Source organism: Desarmillaria tabescens, assembly GCF_030435595.1.
Source record: "Desarmillaria tabescens strain CCBAS 213 chromosome Unknown EV420scaffold_308, whole genome shotgun sequence".
Lineage (NCBI taxonomy): Eukaryota > Fungi > Basidiomycota > Agaricomycetes > Agaricales > Physalacriaceae > Desarmillaria > Desarmillaria tabescens.
The window spans coordinates 1-25,065 of record NW_026848607.1 but is presented as its reverse complement, the minus strand read 5'-3'; the positions used below and the strand labels follow the sequence as shown (position 1 = coordinate 25,065).

The 25,065-nt window shown below is 48.2% G+C and overlaps 1 protein-coding gene and 1 pseudogene across 2 annotated transcripts; both read left to right on the top strand.

Annotated features, from left to right (window-relative positions):
• Window positions 1–638: 638 nt before the first annotated feature.
• Window positions 639–736, top strand: EV420DRAFT_t365 (annotated as a pseudogene). Its single transcript has one exon. The product of its transcript is annotated as a tRNA-OTHER (tRNA).
• Window positions 737–12,916: 12,180 nt separating this feature from the next.
• Window positions 12,917–15,041, top strand: EV420DRAFT_1655695 (uncharacterized protein; the record flags this gene model as incomplete). The annotated part of the gene is made up of 10 exons (XM_060478848.1): window positions 12,917–13,249; window positions 13,301–13,387; window positions 13,497–13,762; window positions 13,819–13,985; window positions 14,046–14,186; window positions 14,237–14,405; window positions 14,456–14,580; window positions 14,631–14,806; window positions 14,858–14,931; window positions 14,984–15,041. 10 exons carry the CDS (start codon window positions 12,917–12,919, stop codon window positions 15,039–15,041), a joined length of 1,596 nt encoding a protein of 531 aa, XP_060321375.1.
• Between the last annotated feature and the right edge of the window lie 10,024 nt (window positions 15,042–25,065).

Sequence of the window (25,065 nt, the reverse complement as noted above, 5' to 3'; positions counted from 1 at the left end):
GATGTATGCCCCCTAATACCCCCTTTTATACTGTATTATACTGGACCTATATTATGAAGGAGGATGTATTCTAGGGTTTTTACAGCATAGGAATCGACTGGTAATGTTTTCAAAGCGATCTGGAGCATGCTGCACCCTAAAAAGCGAATATTTTCGTTTATCTCCAGGAATAAAGTGTGCCAAAAGTACTGTGGAGGGCTCGTTTGGGTGTTTTCAAGGTCAGGGAATCGATTGGTGAAGTCCTCCAGCCGATCCAATGCATGCAGCAGCCCCCAAAAGCGAATAATTATGCGATTTTCATTATATTACCCTTTTATCCCACTATCCAGGGCTCCTATGCATCATTAGAGGGCTCTATTTTATGTTGTTTATGGCCATACAGATTATAGTGCCATCCCCTGGCCCAGCCAGTAGCCTGAGAATAGCCCAATAGCTATTTTGACCGGAAAATAGCCCCTATTTTGGGTATTAAAAATGCGGCACTGCCACTGGATCCAGCCAAAATTGATGGGCTGATTTGGGGAGCCTAAAAAGGCAAAAGAGCGCACCAGAGCGGAGCAAAGGGAGGGCATCAATATGAGGTCATAAATGTTAAGGGAGGGAGGGTATATATAGAGATGAAAAGATATATATATAATGCCAGTATGGTGTAGTGGTTGGCATGCTTGCTCGAGAAATTTGTGTGACATTATTGGATTTATTTTTGAGGTCCCGGGTTCAATTCCCCGGATTGCCCTCTTTTCTAATGATGCCATCATTGACACAGATTGGGAAGCTTACTAAGCCACTTTGTCATTCTGATGGAATTACTGTATATGGGCTGGATGTAAACTGACACTCCTGATGTATCACAATTAACTGTCAACTAATATCTTTCAAACAGAAATCTTGCAGATCAGGCTGAATTCTTAAGTGAGATGATAGATATCACTGGCATGAACTTGAGCAATGGGCTTCAGCCAAAGTCCATGAGCCTGCATCCCATTGTTCTGAGTCCCATTGTTAGAAGACTCACTTGTTGCCATGTCTATGAGAAGCCTCTGTGAATCCAAGAAAGAAGTCTTGAACGACATATGCCAGGACTGATAGTTCTGGGCACCTAGACCTGTTGGTCACTAGAGAACAAGCCCACGGGTGTCAGGAGAGCACCTCTTGGCATGCGTTGATGTGCTCGGTAATGGGCAGTGCACAAATGAAACAAGCGTCTAGATCGTCAATCTAGATACTAAATCACACACACACACACTATCACCAATGTATATAAGTTTGAGGATGAGTACGATAGAAGCACTCACGATGTACTTAGATTTAGATAATCTAGTGGGGTTTTGTCTGAAAACAACTTCAATTCTTCTTTCAATGTGTTTTACACAAAGTACACTAGTCCGCAATAGTGGGGTTTTATGAACTTGTTTTGCAAGGTATAGTCGAGCAAATTATACTCGTTTTGACGTCGTCTAGAAGAGCTTCTAGCAGACACTTCAAATAATCAAACAACCAAAGACTCTGAGGTCTACAAAGAGTGCGAAATCACTCTACAAAGAATGCACAGGTTCTGACTTCAAGTACAAGACTTGCAAAGAGTACACAGACTCTGGAGTTCCTTGAACTTGACAATTGTTCGAACTTAAAGCATTCTAAGGCTTATTTTACTTCAACTAGATGAGGTCTTTTGACTTAAAGTCGACTCAGCACATCTAGATCATTAATCTTGGAGAGAGAGAGAGCACGAGGCCTTTGTCCACAGAGCAGTTCAATTAACTAGCAAGACGCAAACGTGGGGATGGCTCTACTTCCTACTTAACTCTTCTAGATTACTGTAGTCACCCTTATGGGTTGACTTTGGTAACTTAATTCACTTCAGTCAAGGATATGCAATAAAACCAGTGATTGATTAGGTAGCTATACAGGCTACTAGCACAAACGCAGGGGAATGCTTTCCTCTGTTATGTGTCTAGTCGCTGCTAATTTATACGATTCGTGTTCTAGGTATAGGAGCCCGTATCTACAGTAATTATGGTACGAGCTTTGGAATTAATACAAATGGTGAGTCACTATCCTACAAGTATCGTGCCATTCCGTAGTTTCTATTCAGTTTGACACGACTGCGCCGGGGTATTCTGTCACCGAGGAGTGCCCTACTAGTCCGTGGGTGCTCCTTCTTCCATCTGCAAGGCTTGCTGCACACCATATGTATGGAATACTGCAGTATGCACAGGATCTCAAGGATGTAACCACTGATCGCGATTGACTGCAGGTCCGAGATTATATTCTGTTGATCACTGCACGATCAAGGCCAGTCATCTCGGTACCCAATGCGGCTATTCATTCTTCCAAGGTTATTCCTTTCCTAGCCTGAGTTGATCTCGAAAGCTGATCTGTTTCTCGACTTAGCAATTTTTCTTGACAGGTTCTTTCTACTCGTCGAGGCGATGAGGCATCTAGTTCATTCCATTCTTCAACTTCTTGGTTTTTATACTCCATACAGATGAGTCCCCGAGATTTGACTGTAATAGTCTTGTTTAGGTGGGGCTTAGCTTGGCGTGTTGATGGCTGGTAGAATTGACTCTTTGAGACGTCGTTTCTAAGTCCGTTCTGTACTGCTGTGCTTTCATTCTTTATGTAGTATTTAGCTACCAGTGCAAAGCCTCCACTGTAGCTCTCTGTACTGCTTGTAGATTGCATAAACTGATGTAAAATCGCAAAATCTATGGGTAGCCTGATACCAGGCATATCAGTGTTTAGCGAGCTCACTATAGAAATGAGACTAAAACTGGGAAGTCCGACTCGGATGCTCAGTAAGGCAGTGGTGGCAACATGCTACGCATGTAGGAGTCTGGGTACTGCACGACGTTTGTAATTCTAATTCCCCGGTAGTATAAGTAGGCTGGTTACAGTAGGTAGAGGCCAAGTTTTTAGCCCCCAAGTTCCCATGCATGCATTGAAGGCGGTACCGTAACAAAGGATCAGTTTGTGACTTCGAGCTGTGCATAGAATTAGCGAGCTCACTCAGAGAAATACGAGATACCCTTTTGATAAGACTTTTGAGAACTTAGTCAGAGTGAATACGAATCAGTGACGCTGTTTCTGTTCTGTTAAGTGTGATAAGTCTGTTCGGAGAATGTGTTGAAGTGGAAATCTGAGTTCTGTTCTGTTCTGTTCTGTTCTGTTCTGTTCGAAGTTCAGTTTCTGAATCTGTTTCTGAGCACTTCTGAAGTGTTCTTGAGTCGAGATAACCTGCTGGAGTTAGTTGGAGAACCCCTACATACAGTTGTGTAGCGAGCGGGCTAAGTCAGTGCTTGCCTGTGGTGTTCTTTTAGTGAGCTCACTAAAGTTTCAGCATGTATTGCCTCTGTTTCTGTCGGGATCAGTGTCCCTTGTGTATTATAACTCAAATCTGCCTTGAAGGTTGTGTCGCGCCAGTGAATGACCTTCCTGTAAAAAGTTCCTAGACTTAGGAATTCATTAGAGAAAGCTTAGCTTCGCTAAGAGCACTGAGAATAAGAGAAACTCTTCGAGATATTGGAGTATAGTTGGATCGCATTAGAAATAATTGCTCCCCCTAGAATTTATGAGGGTGATTGTAGTTTGTGTAGTTGTGTGAGTGTGTGTGTGGGTTTTTGAGGTTCACCTTTTAGCCTGCTCACTATTCCACAGGTGCCCACAGCCAGCCTCTTCAGCGGGTACCCATCCCTGTGCCACAATCCTCTGTTACGATCACTATGACAACCACCTAACCCCCCAATGCCACCAGTATCTCCATCGTCACCACCCGGTACCCTGCCAGTATGGCAGCTAGCCCCAGGCACTCAAAACCCCTGGAATGACATGAGACCAAAGCTGATCATGCAACCAGAATACTTCGTTGGGGAATCTTCAGATATTGACCGCTTCCTCCATCACTGCAAGTTGTACTTCGTGGTGATGGGGTGTACCCCATTTTGAACTCGGATTATGTTTTCTTCATAGTAATATTCAGTTAGCCAGATTTAGTAGTTACAGATAGTTTAGTCTGAGTTTAGAAGTAGATTACCTCAGCAATCCACCCTTTGACTCATACCACCACCTCTCCCCGAAGTACTTGCAGGATGAGGCATTGCTCTAGCACCTATAGAGCACCTCATTCACATCAGCGGTATTCCCCATGTACTATACTCTTAACCAGGTAGGGCAGAATCCCTACAGGATCACCTTCACCCAGTCCTATTTGAGAGAGGATGCCCAAAAATGGTGGAACGATCAATATTACCGATACTGCGACAATACTGGGCATTGGAGGCTGCCGAGGTGGGACGAGTTCACCAAGGACCTTATGGTACGATTCTGTGAGGTAGCTGAACTACCCATCCTCAAGCAACAGTGGAAGAAGCTCCACCAATCTGACTTTAAGTCAGCTGTCGAGTTCTTTGTGAAGTTTGAGGAGCTAGCCCACAAATGTGCGGAGTTTGGAGATGAGAAGCAGATGTTTGAAACCGTCGAAGCTGCCATACGACCAACGGTCCAAAATACCATTATGCACAGGGACAATGAACATCCCACTATGTATGCAGCATGGAAGGCATGCGTCACCAGGATTGACGCCAATTATCAATATGCCCAAGCACAGCAGCAGGGCAATAAGTCCTCCCTGAACCAAAATACTAGTTCAGGACAAGGCAACCAAAACTCTTCATCTGGGAAAGCCAGCAGTTCTGAGAATTCCGGGGATAAGAAGGACTCCACAGGCACAACGTATGGTGGAGCAGGGCAGCCAATGGAAATCGATAAGCTGCGAAGCAAGAAGCGATGCTTCAAGTGTGGAAATACCGGGTGGGGCCAGGATCATAAATGCCCCGACGACAAATCCAAGTGGATCCCTGTCAAACTCCCCCCTCACAAAAAGATCCCCACTCAACATCTCTGCCAATTGCTCATTGAGGCCAAAAAGGAAGAGGCCCTAGGAAAGGGTACTAAGATCGAGGAGGTCAAGGAAGAGAAGGAGTCAAAAGATGAGCTGGCGTCACACTAAGCAATTCCACGATGTTCGCCAAGGACTTAGTTTCTAATGGTACAAGCTCTCCTGTTGCTGGTCAGACTTATACTATGTATGTAGGTACTCCATATGAACAATATATCAGTTGTTTCGCTGTGCTCAGTATTGATGAAACTAAGGAAGAAGAATCGCAAATCACCAACGGCGTAGGAGGGGATTTCCACCGCTCCACGCACACCGCGTCCAGCAATGAACCCCTAGGGGCCGTCCCACTCCAGGAACCCCCACCTGGCAGTATGGGGAAAGTTCCTGAAATAAAGGAGAGGCCCTCATGCCAGATTCAGACTGGGCCCAGTCACCCCAGATGGGAAGAATGGCCAACAACCTCAACTGATGTTCCTGCCCTGATTGTAGTATCAGTCAGCATCGGAAAAGCAGCTGAGGCCAGGAACCTGGAGGACCCCTCCCACTTAGTAGCAACAGCAAACAGTGCAGAGCCCCTGGGTGAGCCAAAATGTGTGTGTCCGTGAATGGTTACCAGGAGTACCTCCGGGTTTCAAGGAGCTAAGGAGGCCAGGGCCGAGGAGGTTACAACACTGTGCACAAGCATCCTTGGCCAGGACTGAACTCGGGACAGCGAGTCCCCCTCCTCCACCTCGTCAAATGGCAACCAAGTCCCGCTCAAGGGCCCACTGCGGCCCAGTGACCAATTGCCATCATGAGGAGAAGGTAGGCCTTCTAGAGTCATGGTTGAGGAGATTCTAGATGAAGAAGCACACCTATGGTCTGACATCCCCATCATGCCACCCAAGATAACATACCCTAAAGCTTCCCCAGAACCTGAATCAGTTCCAGAAGCATGACGAGCCATTATAGACATGTACTACAAACCCTTCGGCATGCATTGGACTCGATGGGCACTGCAACTCACTCCCAATGAGTCTGCTCGCCTCGCTGCCCTAACCAACTGAATACACCCACGTCGATTAGGGGAGGTGACCATGGAGTTATGCAACATGCTCAAAGAGCAACTGGAGACAGCCATTGAAGCATGGACCGAGTGGGAGTGGATGGAGGACTTAAAGAAACCACCAATATACATATGGGGAAGGAAAGGGCAGAATGTATCCATTAACGTTCAGTTAGAGACCGTGGATACCAGGGACACTTATGCCCTAAAAGTGCTAGTGGATAGCGGAGCCACTGGAAGTTCTATCGATTGGGGGTGGGTAACCGAAAATGGAATCAACCTTAAAAAGGCAGCCCGGCCCATCCTGGTCTATAATGCCGACAGCACAAGGAACAAAGGAGGAGACATCATGGAATATGCCGAGGTACAATTACATATCGGGGATCACACCGAACGAATCAACCTGGCCATGGTAGACCTAGGTGCTACCCTGCTGTTTTTGGGATATGATTGGTTGCAACGACATAATCCCTTAATTGACTGGAATATGGGGGCCGTGACTTTAGCGCGCTGCACATGTCGAGCTATCCTCTTCTCCCTGCCCAACACGGACCCTTCAGCTCACTGGGATGAGTACGAGGAAGGAGATACAATCCTGGTGGTAGACTTTGAAGAAGCTTTTCACATACGAGCCATGGTAGCAGCCAAAGCTCATGCCCAAAAGACTGCCAAGTCGTTCAAAGAGATAGTCCCAGAGGAGTATCAAGAGTTTAAAGATGTGTTTGACAAGGAAAATTTTGACAAACTACCTCCATGGAAGCCGTGGGACCATGCCATCGAGCTAATCCCCACCATGAACACCAACTTAGACTGCAAAGTCTACCCTCTCAACCCGGTGGAACAGGAGGAGCTGGACAAATTTCTGGATGAGAACTTATCTACTGGACGCATCCAGCCCTCGAAATCCCCTATGGTGTCGCCTTTCTTCTTTGTCAAAAAGAAAGATGGAAAGCTTTGCCTGGTACAAGACTATCGGAAACTCAATGAGATGACCATCAAGAACTGATACCCATTGCCACTGATCGGGGAGTTAATGGACAGGCTGAAGAGGGCCAAGTACTTCACCAAGTTGGACGTATGGTGGGGATATAATAACGTCCAAATCAAACAGGGGGACAAGTGGAAGGCGGCCTTCTGGACCAATTGTGGCCTCTATGAACCTCTAGTCATGTTTTTTGGACTCACCAATTCCCCAGCCACTTTCCAATGGATGATGAACAACATCTTCAAGGATCTCATTGTGGCAGGGGAGGTGTCCATATATCTAGACGACATCCTCATCACCTCCAAAACCAAGGTGGAGCACAAACGCATCGTATGAAAAGTACTGAAAATACTTAGGGAAAACAAGCTGTTCTTAAAGGCCAAAAAATGCGAGTTCGAGGTGAAAGAGACCGAGTATTTGGGAGTGATCATTAGTGAAGGAAAAATCTGAATAGATCCTGTGAAGATTGCCAGGCTGTTAGAATGGCCAACTCCCCAAAAGAAACAGGAGCTGCAGTCATTCCTAGGGTTTTGCAACTTCTATCAACGTTTCATCCACAACTATAGTAAACATGTCAAACCCCTAACCTCCCTGACAGGAAAGGCAGAATGGAAATGGGGATGGGCCCAACAGGAGGCCTTCAAGAAGCTCAAGGAGTTGTTCTGAGAGGACGTAGTACTGGCTGTCCCGCTGGATGAGGGGAAGTTTCGAGTAGAAGCTGACTCAAGTGAAGGAGCAGTTGGAGTGGTACTGTCCCAACTACAGGACAATAAATGGCACCCCGTGGCCTTCCTCTCCAAAGTGCTCTCGACCACAGAGCATAACTACGAGATCTATGACAAGGAGCTCCTCGCCATTATGATTGCCTTAGAGGAGTGGCGCCAATACCTCATGGGAGCATGGGAAGACTTTGAGATCTGGACTGATCACTCCAATCTCCAATATTTCCGCAAACCTCAAAAGCTCAATCGTAGGCAAGCGCAATGGGTAACGGAACTAGCCGAATACCAGTTCACCCTTCATCATAAACCTGGAGCCCAGAACCGCAAAGTGGATCTCTTGTCAAGGCGATCGGATCATGACCAGGGGAAAGAGGACAATAAAAATGTGGTAGTACTAAAGGCTGAACATTTCCAAGCACTGGTGATGCCCATGACTGAGGAGCTGCATGAAAGGATCAAGTTAGCCACTCATGACCCTCGGAAGTGGGACAGGAGAATCTCAGACTCCCTTAACCACAAAAAGGGAGTCTCTTGGAACCAAGATTTACTTTGGTACGATGGTCGTATCTATATCCCAGTAGACCGACAGTTATGTGGCGAAATCATTGCCCTCAGACATGACCACATCATGGCAGGACATCCCAGTATCAAGAAAATTAAAGAACTCATCCTATGGGATTATTGGTGGCCCCGAATGCGCCGTGACATGGAAGCCTACATAAAAGGATGTGAGGTCTGTCACCGGACTAAGGCTGATTGACATCCAAAAAAGGCTCCCCTTCACCCCAATGAGGTCCCAACTCACCCATGGATGCATGTCTTGGTAGACATGATCATCAAACTTCTGAACTCCAAGGGTTATGACTCCATTCTAGTCATTGTAGACCAGTTCTCCAAGACCATTATTCCCACAGCCTGCACCAAAGAGCTCACCTCATTAGGCTTTGCCAAGATCTTGAGAGACTACATTTATGTGCCCTATGGCGTGATGCCCAAAAAGGTCATCTCTGATTGGGGCCCGGTGTTTGTCTCCAAGTTCATGAAAGAGTTCTATACCCTTATTCACATGCAAGGAAACCCCTCCACTGTGTACCACCCCCAGATGGACAGCCAAACTGAAAGGGTCAACCAGGAAATAGAAAAGTACCTGAAGATGTTCATTGGTTATCGTCAAAATGACTGGGGCGAATGGTTACCATTAGCCGCCTTCACCCACAATAATCGTTGCCACTCTTCCACCGGGTATTCCCTGTATAAAGTAGTCTTCAGAAGAGACGGACAGACCATCACATATGCTCAAGGAACGACTACCATTCCAGCGGTGGCCGACTTGGTGAAGGAAATGAAAAAGGCACAAGCAGAAGCAAAACTGTCCCTAGAAAATGCAGCGGAGTCCATGAAGAAGGTGTATGACAAACACAAAGGGGTCGCCATAGAATACCACCCCGGTGATAAGGTGTGGCTCGACACGACAAATTTACATCTGCCTCGACCCACCAAGAAACTCAGTGATTGATGTGTCGGACCCTTTCCCATTATTGCAAAGAAGGGAGCCTCAGCCTATACCCTCAAATTACCCGTAGGATGGAAGGTCCACAAAACCTTCAATGAGTCACTTCTAACCCCTTACATCCCAGCAGTGTTCCCGAATCAGTCATGCCCTGAGAGGCCACCTCCAGAACTTATAGAGGATGAAGAAGAGTATGAGATTGAAGAAATCATAGAACAGCAGGACAGAGTAATTGGATGAGGCTGAAATTGTCGCACAATAACCAAATATCTCGTCAAGTGGAAGGGATACCCAATGGAAGAAAACTCCTGGGTAAAACACTTTCATATGGCCAATGCCGAGGAATTAGTTAATGAATACGAAGCCAAAATTCAATGGATGGATGAAACAGATGAAGACGAAGAACTGGATCTTGAAAACTTACAACGAGTCCATGAGAATTGGGATCAGGATTCAGAAGTAGAAGAGGACGACACACTGTCCTTCTACTCGGAATCCAGACCTTCACAAGAAGAGATGGAGAGCGAGAACTCATTCGGGATGAACGAGTCTTAAGAAGGGGGTAATGTTATGGTTTATTCATTTCGTTTCTTTCTTCCTTTTTCTTTTCTTTTCATTATGTGTTCTTGCTTACTCATATGCTTCTTACCATTTAACTGGAACTCTCACAGTACTATTAATAGTGTATCCAATGTGTATTTAAAGGAGAGCCTACGCTGGATTAAACCCCAGCTACAGCTAAGGTCTAATCTACCCAAATCGTACTCCGTGTTACGTGACTATCTAAGTCCCTAACTGGCTCCAATTATCTACTTTGACCTGCAAGTGTATCGTTCCACCAAAGTGCGAGTGGCGATCCTTGTTTGATCAAAGTCGATATTAGTTGGTTGTTGACATATGTGAACTCCAGAGATTGGTATGTCTCAACACTAAACACACAATATACAAGCAAGCACTCCTGCTGCTAGAAGAAGTCAGACATGAGCACACCCACCCACCTGACTTGAGGTTATCACCACGGCTAGCCCAGAATGCAGTTCACAATGGAGATCATGATTGATGGGATGGGATGCAGAAGGTGTGAGAAGACGTACCAAGGGATGAACATGGGATCAGGGGATAGGGCAGTGTCAACATGGTATCAGGGAGGGATAGATAACCATAGTGTTGATTGAAGAGTGTACAGTGACATGCGTGCAATGTGTTCATACATGTAATTTTGCGAATTCTGTGAATCCAAATGTGTGTCAATCCACTAAGTAATATTAGAGTGCATACCCGGCATGGAGTGACACCTGTTGAGGCAGAAGCAGCATATAATAAAATAATCTGAGTGGAGCACATGGCTTAGACTTAGAGTGGCACACTGGTGTCATTTAAGTGTGGAGTCTCAGTGCCCTGACTCACACCCTATGCATCCCTCAGCAGCATCTCGCTCAAATAAAATACACTGAGAAGATAATATATTTACAGAGCTTCATGCAACATTGATCTATGACATGTGAACCCTGCTGATATGGCAATCACTGAGAGATGTCATTCAGCACCAAGGACCACCCCGTCCAAGCCTCCTGAGAGGGCTTCGGCCGACATGAGAGAAACCCTGTACCCAGAATGAAATATTGAACTAAGAAAAGGTTGTGCAGCAACCAAATAAAAATACTAACTCGCTAGTAATGTGCGTGACAGAGGAATTAAAAACAAGGAGCCAATTAGGAGAAATATTCCGCATGATGTGGCAACTCTAGACCTGGCCAAGAAGAAAGAGCAGCATGTTATCGAGCACTAACTCAGATGACTGACTCAGAATATTAATTAGTGACCATGTGATTGATGTGTCACAGAGAGGAAATGGCTCTGGGGTGGAGTGTATCTATTTTCGATATTTTTATTTATATAATTAGCTGTAGATAAAAGCATGGTAATTAGATGTAGGTAGCAAGCTTTCGAACCCCTGCAGTTGTGACACGAAGCAGAGAGCCTAGTGTGCAACCAAAGGACTTGTGTTTGTAGCTTCAAGTGAGAGAATATTATTGGATCTAGAATTATTTTGAAACCCTTGAGAGGTCACGAGGCACGCCTTGCTCATGTGCGATGCTTAGCTTGATTCTGGACAGTAATTGATTGTGCTCAACTCAGAGAAATATTGTATTGTGATAACTTGAATGTGCATTTGTGTTTGCAGAATGTGTTTGTGAATTCTGAGTTGTTGCAAGTGGCAGAGGTTCGAACCCTTTGGCTTGTCAATACTCTTTGAGGGTTTTTGGTTTATTCCCAAGTAGCATAGGTTCAAACCCTGTGGCTTGTGGACATGTTTCTGTGTTTCTGTGTCTCTGGATCACATAGGTTTGAACCCTGTGGATCTACAAAAGGTCTCTGAAGTGTTTTCTGCTTAGAGCATGAAGCTTTAAGTCATGTGTAGTTTGTTTGACGGGTTGTAGCCACCTGTGTGTTGCGCGCAACGTCAATTGAGGGTTGTACGTTCTTGTGGGATGTTTGTGGGCTTGGGAAATATTACTTTTGCCTCAAGGCTGAGCGATACATATTGCTTACCTCCTGTCCTAAAAGCATTTGGACTTATAGTAGCACACTAGCTCAAAAGTATATCTTGAAGAGCGCAAGACATCTTTTAATTCTACCGTTATTGTGTGCTTGCATTGCACATCTCCCCTGAACTACTGAGATTCTGTGTGTGTGTGAGTGTGAGAGTGGGTGTGTTTAGTGTGTCTAAGCTATCGCATTTTGAACTTGGCATGCACAGAGCCTCTTCAATGGGGTGTATAAGATGTCATAATGTGAGTAATGTTGGATTCATTAACTTGGATATGAATCCAACAGAGCTGGTACAGTCATTGTCGAGGTGATGGGCATGGAGTGTGATGAAAGATCACTGCAATGTGCTGCGTATGATGGTGTTGATGCCACAGCACAACCCACACCCACCCTAGAGCATCCTGACAATACCACACATGCACACAATGTCTTCCCAGATCCCATTTCATCCATCAATGTTGTAATGCTCAAAGTTCAACACTGCAACAACCATGTCAGTCCATGCAGCCTTAACAATGTTTCCATGGCTCCCGCTGCATCCAACAACAATTTAACAGCACACCAGTTTTCACTGTACCTATCACCAGCTAATCCAGTCCAACACAGCCTTCCCACTGTCGTGGACGACAGCATTCCAGTAACCGACTTTGCATACCATGCAGTCTCTTGCAGCGAGATGGTGCACAAATGATAAAAGATAAGGTAGTCACTGAACCAGCATGCTATGGTGGAACAAGGAACAGTGGTGCAATGAGGGATGTCAGAAGATGGTGGTTGGTGGTTGAGGTCTGAGGTTGATGTGTGACAAATAAGTCCGGTCACATCAGTACACGGCAACGCAGTAACAGTCCACTCTCCCAGACTGGCAGATATCGAAGTAGGGAGTACACACAAGATGGGGTTGGCAGATCGCATGAGGGTGAAAACCCAAGAATTGGCACATATACAGTGAGCCATGTCACAGAGACATGCAGAGAATTGGAAGCAGGAAATGCCATTGCAATCAGCTGAACCTATGACATCAGTTCCAGCTATAATCACATGCAAGTCAAACTGTTGGGCAGAATTGCCCATTAAGCGAACAAATTGCAACTTTCCAAGACACAGTTAACATGGGACAATCTGCTGTTCATGAACCCCTTACTTCCTTCCTTCATTTACACACAGCACACAGAAACATAATTATGCTAATATTTTGTCAGTCATGAAGATCTCAATCAATGTTTATATGGTAATCAAGTTCATCAAGGAACTTTCTGTGAATCCCCTAGCTGAAACCCCTGCAAGTCATGCTTTCCTAGAAGCTGTAGCCAATGCAATGCAAGAGCAAGACCAGGTTCCTGAAACCTGTAGCAAGAAGAGAAAGCATGGTGCAGCAAAGGAAGGGGAAGGTGTCTATGAAGTAGAGCAATCCACCTCGCTGCTGAAATGGAAGAAAAGCAGAATGGACTGTCGCAATGCTGAAGCGAAGGATGTCATGGTGCCTCCAAGGAAAATCAGCATGGAAGGACACCCGCTAAAGCAGAAGGCTCTACAGGTAAGCATCTGTCGATGATACAGGGTCTCAGACCAACTGTATGTGGGGCAGGTTGTACACCAAAAGTCTGAGATGACACAGCACAGCCAGACAAGGGGAGGAGATGCTATACGGAACATACCAAATGCTGTGGAGGAGGTGAGTATTACATTGACTGTTATATGATAAAGGTAGCTGACCAGCCATATGCCAGCATACAGAAAATCGTGTGGAAGAAGCCATGGTGTTACTAAAAGAGTGGAAATAGCCATACATGGGGCACAAACCAGTATGGGATTCGAATGGCATGCCCCCACCTCCTATGCTGCTAGTGATGCGATGCCTAGCCATGATGACAACAGTTACCCAACCCGACAACCTTCAAAGGCTAGCCCAGTTGATCAGCAACACTATCAAGATTGAAACAACAAAAAACACCTTCAAAGATGAAATCAAAGTGGACTCGCTCAAGGGTATCAATACCGTGCTGGATATCATGGATGGGAAGGAAGCAATGCATGACTTTCTGCAGCTGTGAGCATTGGTGCATCTGGTCATTTGGATAGACGAGTGAGTAATCTCAAGCACAGGAAGAGTCACAAATTGACCCTTCTCAGGATCAAGAAGGAACACAAGAAAACAAATGATGGCAAGACTATCAGTATGGAGGAGATAGCTCAGGACTATGGACTGGAGGTAAACACGATGAAGAATCAATACAAGGCAGGTACACGAGCATTGTATCTCACTGCTGGAGGTGAGTAAGCTCGCATGCAAAACCTGTTCAAGCTAACAAATGGTTCATTTCAATGCCTAGGCGGAATGTGGATATTGCCAATAATAGCCATATTGCATCTCAAGGCAAGGATCATATACTATTTGTCTGATGGGAATGAAGTCAGAGGGACAACAAATGAGGACATCTCTGGACTAGCATTTGCGCTACGTGATCCCACAGGTATGTTAATGGGTTTACGAAGCAATGAGGAGACTGATACTGGTCTGCAGATGAAGATCTAGTATGGCTGGTACAAACCATAGTGCAGGTATCACAGTTATTATCGAAATGTTATGCAGACCAGGAGAGCTCAATCTTGAGCCTTCATGCAGGAGGCAAGAGTGTACCATTCTCTGACCTCGAGGAGATGGATGCTATCCTGGACAACATATGTATAAGGTATTCAATCATACAAGGGTATTGACAATTGTTAATTTGTATGGTGACAGCTATTTCCGCTTTCCGAACAGACAAGAGAGAATATGGGGCAAGATTTACGAGGATATAAACAAGCCCAATGTAACTCCTGGAACACAAATGGACTCAAGCAGCATGTCGAAGCGGAATAAACTGGGTAAGTCCACGAATCAGCAAGATAATAACTTGCTAACCACAAACGTACAGAGATGAATAGTGTTCAAGAACCATTCTCAGAGATAACAATATGCCTTCTGATAACACTGGAAAAAACATCATGCCCCATCAACAGTCAAAACAGAGAGAAATGGATGGAGAAGGAGAGGGAAAGGGCTTTAGAGGCAAAAACTCTAGTAGGTCAAGAAGAGAGCTATCAAGAACAGGTAACAGACTCACTGCAAGTATATGATAGTATAACTGACATGTTTATAAAGGTGGAAGATTTCTACAAAGGAGAAACAAAACCACGGAACAAATACCTGCTGATTGACTCTAGCAAAATGAAGAGGTAAGCTATATATCAGTGATTAAAGACCAGAGAGACTGATATGGTAAAATAGTGATGTTGCCCATATACTGGACACAAAGAACAAGCCAGTGGTGTCAACAACCAACTAATAATCGACTTAGATCGAACTAGGATCACCACTCGCACTTCGGTGGTAGATACTCTAGCAAGTCAAAGGCGATATCAAAGCGGATTGGGAGCAAATAGTCACGAAGGACGGAGTTCGAGTTGGGTAGATTAAACCTTAGCCAAAGCTGGGGTTTAGACCAGCTGAGGCTCTACTTAAATACACGTTAGGTAGACTAATAATAGTACTGTGGGAATGCATCCGTTGTGATCACATAAGAGTAATCAGGCTGAGTAACATGAAGAAAAAGGAAAGAAATGAATAAACCGTAACATTACCCCCTCCCTAAGACTCGTTCATCCCGAATGAGTCATCAGATTCCCCTTCCTCCCTGTCCGAGGTCAATAGTAGGGGTTCGTTGTAGTCTTCAGAGGAATTATCAGATTCCGCTGGATCGGAGCCGACCGACCCTACGTCAGAAAGACGGTCGTCATCCCAATTTTCGGTTACTCTTTGAAGTAAGCCGACGTCTGAGTCATCATCTGTCGGTGGGTCAAATAGAATGGGAGGATTTTTGTAGGGGCGCTGTTCTTGTCGTGACGCTTCAATTTCTATTTGGCGGCGCTTCAAGTACGAATCGTGTACACGCGGATCGTCAAACCTGGGGCCTGCATGCCATTCTGGTCGAGGGTGTCGAGGTGGTTCGTGGACTTCCTCCGGATGGTCTTTCATATACTGGGCATTTTTTTCTTGAAGGGCGTGATCCATGGCCTTGGAGATATCCGTCACTAATTGCTGGAACGAGGACGTGACAGAGACTAGACCGTGTTCTCGTCCCGCATCTGACGCTGCGGCCTCTCCTACTATGTTAATTTCTTCGGAGTGCGCTGCGGCTGAGCACTGCGACGAGTAAACGGTTTCGATGTCGGTCACGCAAGGAGTGTCCGGTTTGTGGTATTTAACCGGGTTGTTACGTGGGATTTTACTGTCTCTTCCCACAGTCCTCCCTCTGTCATTGACTTCCCATAGAATCTTTTGGATTCGGGCCTCGTAGTCGTTTACGAGTTCCTCCGCGTTCGCCAGATCCGAGCGTTTTACCCAAGAGTTTTCTTCCACCGGGTACCCTTTCCATTTCACCAGGTATTCCATGACAGTGCGACGAGTGCTCCTGCGACCGACAGCTTTGTCTCATTCGCCCACTATCTCCTCGATCTCATATTCTTCCTCATCGTCTATAAGTTCGGGGGGTGGTCTCTCCGGGCGAGGTTGGTTTGGGAATTCGGGAGCATGGTATGGCATCAGCAAAGACTCGTTGAATCGGTTATGAATCTTCCAGCCTACTGGGAGTTTGAGTTCGTATGCCGAGGCTCCCTTTTTTGCTATGACGGAAAAGGGGCCTACTCGATGGTCACCGAGTTTCTTGGTGGGTCGCGGTAGGTTTAGATTGGTAGAGTCTAGCCATACCTTATCGCCTACTTGATATTGGACCGCCTCTCTTTTATGCTTGTCATAGGCCTTCTTCATTGATTCGGCTGCTCGCTCCAGTGATTCCCTGGCTTTTTCCTGCACCTCCCTGATGCCTTGCACTAGTTTTGATGCGGCTGGAACACGGTCGGGCCGTTGGGCCGTCTTGACAACCTGTCCGTCTCTCCCAAAGACGACCTTGTAGGGGGAAAAACCCGTCGCCGAATGTTTGCAATTGTTATGAGTGAAGGCGGCTAAGGGTAGCCAATCACTCCAGTCATCTTGTCGGTAATTTACAAACATTTTGAGGTACTTCTCAATTTCTTGGTTAACCCTTTCCGTTTGCCCATCCGTCTGAGGATGATAAGCGGTGGAAGGGTTCCCGGTAACCTGGACGAGGGCGTAAAACTCCTTCATGAATTTCGATACAAAAACGGCCCCTCTATCCGAGATGATCTTTTCCGGCATTATGCCATAGGGCACATAGATGTGGTCTTGTAGTATCTTGGTGAAGCCTAGGGACGTCAGTTCTTCAGTACACGCGATAGGAATGATGGTTTTAGAGAATCTGTCGACCAGCACGAGAATGGAATCATTTCCTCTTGAATCAGGGAGTTTAGTAATCATGTTGACCGAAATGTGCGTCCATGGTCGATCCGGAACCTCATTAGGGTGGAGAGGCGCCTTCCTGGGGCGACGATCCGCCTTGGTTCGTTGGCAAACCTTGCATCCTTTTACGTAGGCTTCCACCTCTCCGCGCATCCTCGGCCACCAATAGTCTCGTAAAACAAGCTCCTTCGTCTTTTCTATTCCTGGGTGTCCTGCAGTTACATGATCGTGCCGTAGGGCGATGATTTCGCCCCGCAACTGCCTGTCCCTGGGTACGTAGATACGTCCATCGTACCATAGTAATCCTTGGTCTCACGAGACCCCCTTTTCGTGGTTAAGGGAGTCGGAGATGCCCCAGTCCCACTTACGCGGGTCGTGTGTGGCTAGTTTGATTTTTTCGTGTAGCTCTTCCGTGGTGGGCATGATAAGGGCTCGAAAATGAGCAGGCTTCAAGATGATCACATCCTGGTTGTCGTCCTTCCCCTGGTCGTGATCCCCTCGTCTGGATAACAAATCGGCTTTATGATTCTGAGCTCCTGGCTTGTGGTGTAAGGTGAACTGGTATTCGGCCAGTTCGGTAACCCACCGAGCTTGTCATCGATTGAGCTTCTGAGGCTTTCGAAAGTACTGGAGATTGGAATGGTCTGTCCAAATCTCAAAGTTCTCTTGAGCGCCCATAAGGTATTGTCGCCATTCCTCCAATGCAATCATGATGGCAAGGAGCTCTTTGTTGTAGATTTCATAATTGTGTTCTGTAACCGATAGTGCCTTGGAGAGGAAGGCCACCAGTCGCCACTTCTCCTCTTGCCACTGTGAGAGTACCGCTCCTATCGCTCCCTCACTGGAGTCCGCTTCTACTCGGAATTTCCCCTCGTCCAGCGGGATGGTTAGAACCACATCCTCGTGGAACAGTTCTTTGATCTTTTCAAACGCCGCTCGCTGGGCCTCCCCCCATTTCCATTCCGCCTTCCCTGTGAGGACAGTAAGGGGTTTGACGTGCCTGCTGTAATCACGGATGAATCATCGGTAAAAGTTGCAAAAGCCCAAAAAGGACTGGAGTTCCTGCTTCTTCGACGGGATAGGCCAGTCCAAGAGGCCGGCGATTTTGACGGGGTCCATGCGGATCCTTCCTTCACTGATGAGTACTCCTAAGTACTCTGTCTCCTCTACTTCGAACTCGCATTTCTCCGCCTTGAGGAACAACTTGTTTTTGCGGAGGATCCGGAGTACCTCGCGCACTATGCGTCTGTGATCCTCTTTGTTCTTTGATGCGATGAGTATGTTATCAAGATAGATCGACACTTCCCCTGCGGTGATAAGGTCTTTGAAGATGTCGTTCATCATCCACTGGAAGGTGGCCGGAGAGTTGGTGAGGCCGAAAAACATTACTAGTGGTTCATAGAGGCCGTGGTTGGTTCGAAAGGCGGCCTTCCACTCATCTCCTTGCTTTATCCTAACGTTGTTGTACCCCCACCATACGTCCAACTTGGTGAAGTACTTGGCCTTCTTCAACCGGTCCATAAGCTCTCCGATGAGGGGTAATGGGTACTGATTCTTGATGGTCATTTCGTTGAGCTTTCGGTAGTCCTGGACCAGGCGAAGTTTGCCGTCCTTTTTCTTTACGAAGAAAAACGGGGATGCCATCGGAGATTTAGAGGCTTGGATGCGCCCCGTGGACAAGTTTTCGTCTAAAAACTTATCCAGCTCCTCCTGTTCCGTGCGGTTAAGAGGGTAGACCTTACAATCCAGGTTGGCATTGGCATTAGGGATTAACTCGATGGCATGGTCCCAGGGTTTCCACGGGGGTAACTCGTCAAAGTTCTCTTTGGCGAAGACATCCTCAAAGTCCCTATATTCGTTTGGTACTATTTCTTCAAAGGACTTTGTCTCTTTTCGAGCATTGGCCTGGGTGGCCAGCTTGTTGGCCTTAGTGCCCATGGCTTGTACATGGAACGCCTCCTCGAAGTCGATCACTAAGATTGTGTCCCCTTCCTCATATTCGTCCCACCTGGACAAAGGGTCCGTATCTGGTAGGGAGAACGGAATTCTGTGGCAGGCGCAGCGAGCCAGGGTGACCGCTCCGGTGTTCCAATCAATTAGCGGATTATGTTTCTGCAGCCAATCATGCCCGAGGAATAGGGGGGTGGTGCCTAGATCAACCACGGCTAATTCGATTCGTTCCACGTGGTCTCCGATGCGTAGCCGTACCTCGGCATATTCAGTGATGTCACCACCCTTGTTTCGGGTGCCATCGGCATTGTAAACCGGAATGGGTCGGGCCGCCTTTTTGAGGTTGAGAGCGTGGCTCTGGGCCCAGGCACGGTCTATGGAGCTACTGGTGGCCCCGCTATCTACGAGCGCTTTTAGGGAGTGCGTTTCGCGAGTGTCTAGGGTCTCCAACTGCATGGTAACTGATACATTATGCCCTTTCCTTCCTCGTATGTACATGGGTGGTTTGGTAAGGTCTTCCATCCACTCCCACTTACTTCTGGCTTCCGCAGCGGTCTCAGGCTGCTCCTTGAGCGCCTCCCATAGCTCGACCGTTACTTCCCCCATGCGACGGGGGTGTACCCATCGATTGAGGGTGGCGAAGGCGGCCGACTCATTGGTGGCGAGTCGTAGCGCCCTCCGGGTCCAATGCCTTCTGAAGGGCTCGTAGTACGTATCCAGGATGGGCTTTTGGACCTCGTCCTTTGGCATATGCTCGGGGGTCACAGGAGACTTCCCCTTTGGTCCGATAGTCGGAATGTCGGACCGTAAGTGGGCTTCTTCGTCCTCTACTTCCTCCAATGAAACTTGGGGTTTCTTGCCTCGAGGTGGCAGTTGGTCACCGGGCCAGTCGATAAGGCCCCTCGGCGGCACTTGGTCACCTTCCGACGAGTTGGTGGAGGAGGGCTCGCTGCCCTGCGTTCAGCCCTGGCCAAGGGCGCTTGTGCGCGGTGTTGTAACCTCCACTGAAATCCTGTACTTATCCTCATTCCTAACGCCGGCGGTACTCTTGGAAACCCTAGGCAGACGCACACATATTGGCTCGTCAAGGGGGTCGGCATCGTTTGCGGATGAGGCCACTACTAAATGTAGGTGGTCCCCTTGAGTCCCGGCCTCAGCTGCTTTTCCGCTACTGACGGGAGGAACAACCTGGCCTACATTTTGGCAGGAAGGCCCATCCGTCGGAGTCGTCGGCCGATTCTCCCTGCCGGGGCGACAACCACCACGTCTGGCGTCCATCTTGTCCTGACCTGAGGCGCTCGCTGGGTGCTCCAGAACCTTCCCTGTTCGGTCAGGCGGGGGTGTCTGAGGTGGACCGGCCCCTAGGGGTTCATTGTCCATTGCTGGCTGCGTAGGACGGCGGCAATCCCCTCCTACGCCTTTGTTTGGCGATTCGTCATTCTTAGCTTCTTCCACTGGTAACGCGGCAAACAGATTGGTATATTGCTCGAACAGGGTACCTACATACGTAGTATAAGTCCGACTATTATTACAAGAGGGCGTACCAGATGAAACTAAGTCCTTGGCCGGCATCGTCAAATCGCTTATTTCGATGCCAGCTCGTCTTTTGACGACTTCTCTTCTTTGACCTCCTCAACCTTGGTATCCTTCCCTAATTCCTCTTTCTCAGCCTCGGCAAGTAACTGGCGTAGGCGCTGGACGTTGGGCTTCTTTCGAGGGGGGAGCTTGACGGGAAGCCACTTGGACTTATCCGTCGGGCATTTATGGTCGTGGCTCCACCCGGTGTTTCCACACTTGAAGCATCGCTTGTCAGACCGCAGTTTGTCAATTTCCATCAGCTGCCTGGCACCCCCATACGTGGTTCCAGTGGCATCCTTCTTATCGCCACTAGAACCCTGTCCTTTTGACTGGTTCTGGTTGCCTCGACCCGGACCACTCTGGTTCGAGGAGGGCTTACCTGCTAGGCCTTGGGCCACATCATATTGATAATTGGTGTCGATCCTAAGGACTCGCGCCTTCCACTGCGCATAGGTTGTGGGGCACTCATTGTCCCCATGCATAACCGTTTTGCGCACCGTCGGCCTAATCGCCGCTTCCACGGTCTCTCACATCTGTTTCTCGTCTTTGAATTCTTCGCACTTGTGGGCTAGACGTTTGAACTTCGCGAAGAACTCTACCGCGGACTTGAACTCCGATTGTCACACCTTTTTCCACTCCTGTTTCCATATCGCTAACTCAGCCACTTCCCGGAACTGAACCGTCAGGTCATGGGAGAATTCATCCCACATGGGGAATCTCCAGTGACCCTGTGGTGTCCGGTAACGGTAGTATTGGTCAACCCACCACTGCTGGGCTTCTCCGCGTAAGTACCCTTGAGCGAAGGTGATCCGATAAGGGTTCTGCCCTTGCTCATTCATGGTGTAGTACATTGGGAATATGGCGAAGTACACCTCGCAATGATGGAGGAAGCGCGTGATGTCCGATGATACGCCGAAGAAATACTCCGGCTGCGTAACCAGTTTGGGTTTTACATCATTCCATGGATTGTTGACAGCCCCGGGAGCCAGTTGCCATGGCGGGATTGGGTCTGGCGGTGGTGGCGCGTTCGGGGGTACTGGCGGTTTGGGAGGTCTCGACAGCGATCGGAGATGCGGATTGCCGTCGGGCGGCGGGTATCCACCCGGGTTCTTGTTTGACGATCCCGGTGGTGGTGGTGGTTTCGGCACCGTGGATTCTTTTCCCTTGGAAGTCCCGGCGCCAGGGTCGTCCCACTCTTCCTCAGGATCGTCGGGCCCCGCACCCGCCCAGAACACTTCGGTTTCCAGTGGGTTGGGCATTGGTTGAGGTCGACGATAGGGCGCACACCCTGGCTGCTGGTTCTCAGGGTGTACCCGGTTCCATACCAGGGCGGCTCGGTGCCACGTCTCTACTTCCAAAATGTTCTTCATCAAATATACATCCCCCAGGTATTTCGCATGCAGATAATCTTCCCCTGCGTCGGTAAGGAGCCACTGGGAATCTCGCTCCATGTCCTCCATCATGATTTCGTATAGTCCGTGCCAAGGTAAAATATTAAAGATTGTGGGGACCGGGGCCATGGGTTCGACGAGGACCATTCAGACCGCCCCTCATCACCTCGCCCTCGAGGGAACTGTTTGGGGGCCGACTCGGCATCCTCAGTCTCCTTCCTCTCTCTGGCGAGTCTGTCGATCTCCTTGTTTCTCTTCCACCTCCCGATATCGGAGTCAGGGTCACTGATTTCCGACTCGTAGGCCTGCCAGGCTCTTCGGCGGGCTTCGAGATCGGTTCCTGCTCGCTCGGCAAGTCCGGAGTATCGAAGGGCAGCCGCACGCTGCCTGTTCTCGACCTCTGCGCGGGTGGCGTCTGGTTCGAGGGGGAGGTCATGGAAGCCGGGGGGTCCGACAAGGGCGGCGATTTCGGCACGTCGAGTGCGTAAGTCTGCCGCTCTTGCTCGGTCCATTCGGGCCTCGACTTCTGGGGACTCCCAGGCATCTCGAGGGAGGTTGAGCGACTCAACGAGCTCATGGTAGAGATGCATCCATGGGCGCTGGGTGATCGGGACGGGATCGGCGAAGGCTCGCGCTGCAACCGATGGTGTAAAGGGGACTGGGGCAAGGTCTCCGGCGCTGGCAATTGTTCCAAGCTCCTCCGCGTCATAGTTTGGGAACTCATCCCAGAGCTGCTGATCTGTCGGTTCAGCCCTGGTGACGGTGGGAGCGGGCGTCAGGGTCTCCAGGCGCTCGGGGACAAGGAGGCTCCGTGGGGACGCGACTCTGGCCACAGGAGCTTCTTCCCCTGGCTCGGTGTAGACCCAGCTGGTGCTGGGATGCCAACCGACCGGGGTTCCTCTGTCTGTCGGCCAGTTAGGAAGAACAGGTCTTGTTCCATCTGAACGGGCGGTAGTCGCGGCGGAGGCCCCAAGGGCAAGCTCTCCGGAATCACTGTCGAAGTCGTCTTCCTGGGCGACTCGGTACCTTCTGCTTTCACTCCTCCCATCTGCGTCTGTCCAGCGGTTTCCTGACCTGCCACTCCAGTTATCTCCGGTATAGGTCGCATCTTCCTCCGTGTTTGGGTAGAGGTCATCGAGTCTGGTCCTTTCCCAGTCAGTGAGCTCATCCCCTTCGAGCTCGGTGTCAGGGCTTTCTTCGCCCTCAACCAGATGCCTGGTGCCTTGTCTTCTGCCTCTGTCGGGGCTTGGCTCGCCTTCGACTGGAGACTGGTCGAAGAGACCTGGTAGGGGCGAGTCTCCTCTGTTGAGGAGTACGCCCCGGGTATCTGTGATGTCGACTGAGTCGGCTGACTCGTCGGTAGCGCTTCTGTAGGAGTCGGTGCTCGATCCTGAGTATCGCGAGCTGGGTCATGACAATCCATAGAGGGATCCTCCAGGTTCCCCGGAGACGTTGGATTCGACATCTTGTATCGTTTGCTGAGACGCCTCGGGAATGTGTATTACCGGTGGGGGGTACGCGGGAGTGCTGGGAACGTAATGGAACAGGAGTTGGGCACGAACTCTCCTCTGTTGTCGAAAACAGCAGTGTAGTCGGTACAAAATAATGGACAAGAAAAAGAGTATAAAAGTCGCGAAGACGGCGGGAATGGTGTCGGACCAGGGCATCCGTGATTGGGTCTATCCTTCATAGATTCGGATGACCGTGTTCAAGCATGCAGTAGCTCCAGCGCCAACTGGTAGACAGATAGAATGGTGAGTACGATAAGAAGGGCGATAATGAGGCTGATGTCCGTTTCGTAATTGGAACCGCTCATCAGCAGGATTTTGTCGATTTCAGAGGTGCTCGTCACTGTCAACAATGCGATTGTTAACAGAGAAGCGAGCCGGAGTAGTAGGATGAAGGGGTTCGTTTTCTAGATCCATAGGAGACCAACGTAGGCCGCTACGAGCAGGGCTGCTAGTAGTGGTGCCGGGATGGTCGCTAGGACGAAAAGGGTAGTCACAAGGACTATGAGAACGACGGTAAGAATGGGGTCTGGTAGAACGAGTGGAAGGATCCAATCTGCTACCAGAAGTAGGAGGATGAACAGATAAATGTTGGGCAGCATTTGTTTTCAGTTATAACGCTGGGCAACGTAGGACGAGCTTCGGCTAAATGTCAACAACCAACTAATAATTGACTTAGATCGAACTAGGATCACCACTCGCACTTCGGTGGTAGATACTCTAGCAAGTCAAAGGCGATATCAAAGCGGATTGGGAGCAAATAGTCACGAAGGACGGAGTTCGAGTTGGGTAGATTAAACCTTAGCCAAAGCTGGGGTTTAGACCAGCTGAGGCTCTACTTAAATACACGTTAGGTAGACTAATAATAGTACTGTGGGAATGCATCCGTTGTGATCGCATAAGAGTAATCAGGCTGAGTAACATGAAGAAAAAGGAAAGAAATGAATAAACCGTAACAAGTGGGCATCTTAATAAGGGATGCCATGCTGAACGTGCCAGGCATCAAAGATATTGTAGCACAAATTCAAGTGACTATGCCTGGAGCATTGGATATGGATACATCCAGGCAAAGTGGCTTCAAGTATGGCGCATTTCACGGACAGATATACAACCAATACAACCAGAACATGAGTATATTGTTGCTATACAACTACAGATACTGATGTACACTTTAAGGGAAAGGATGCCCCAACAGATGAACATCCTCATCGACTACAGATATCAGGATGAAAGAACAATCCCACACAGTGACTACCCCACTACAGACATCAGGTTATCGAGGATCCCAATCGATTCGAGCTGCTTCGCAATATCTTCAAGCCCTTAATGTACCACATTCGAGATCGAGTAAGTCATTAATACATAACAGTCCACACATTTAACTTGATAATATAGTTAAAGCATGTTATGCCAGCCGAGTACAAGGTGTTGGAAGAATTCACAGGTCACCTTATGATGAACAAAGATAGCACTGTTCATCCACTAAGTGGATTTGTGTTAAACTTCTGTGCATGCTTGTCTGCACATAGGGACACCGGGGATCTGTTGATATGTGTCATCATTCCCT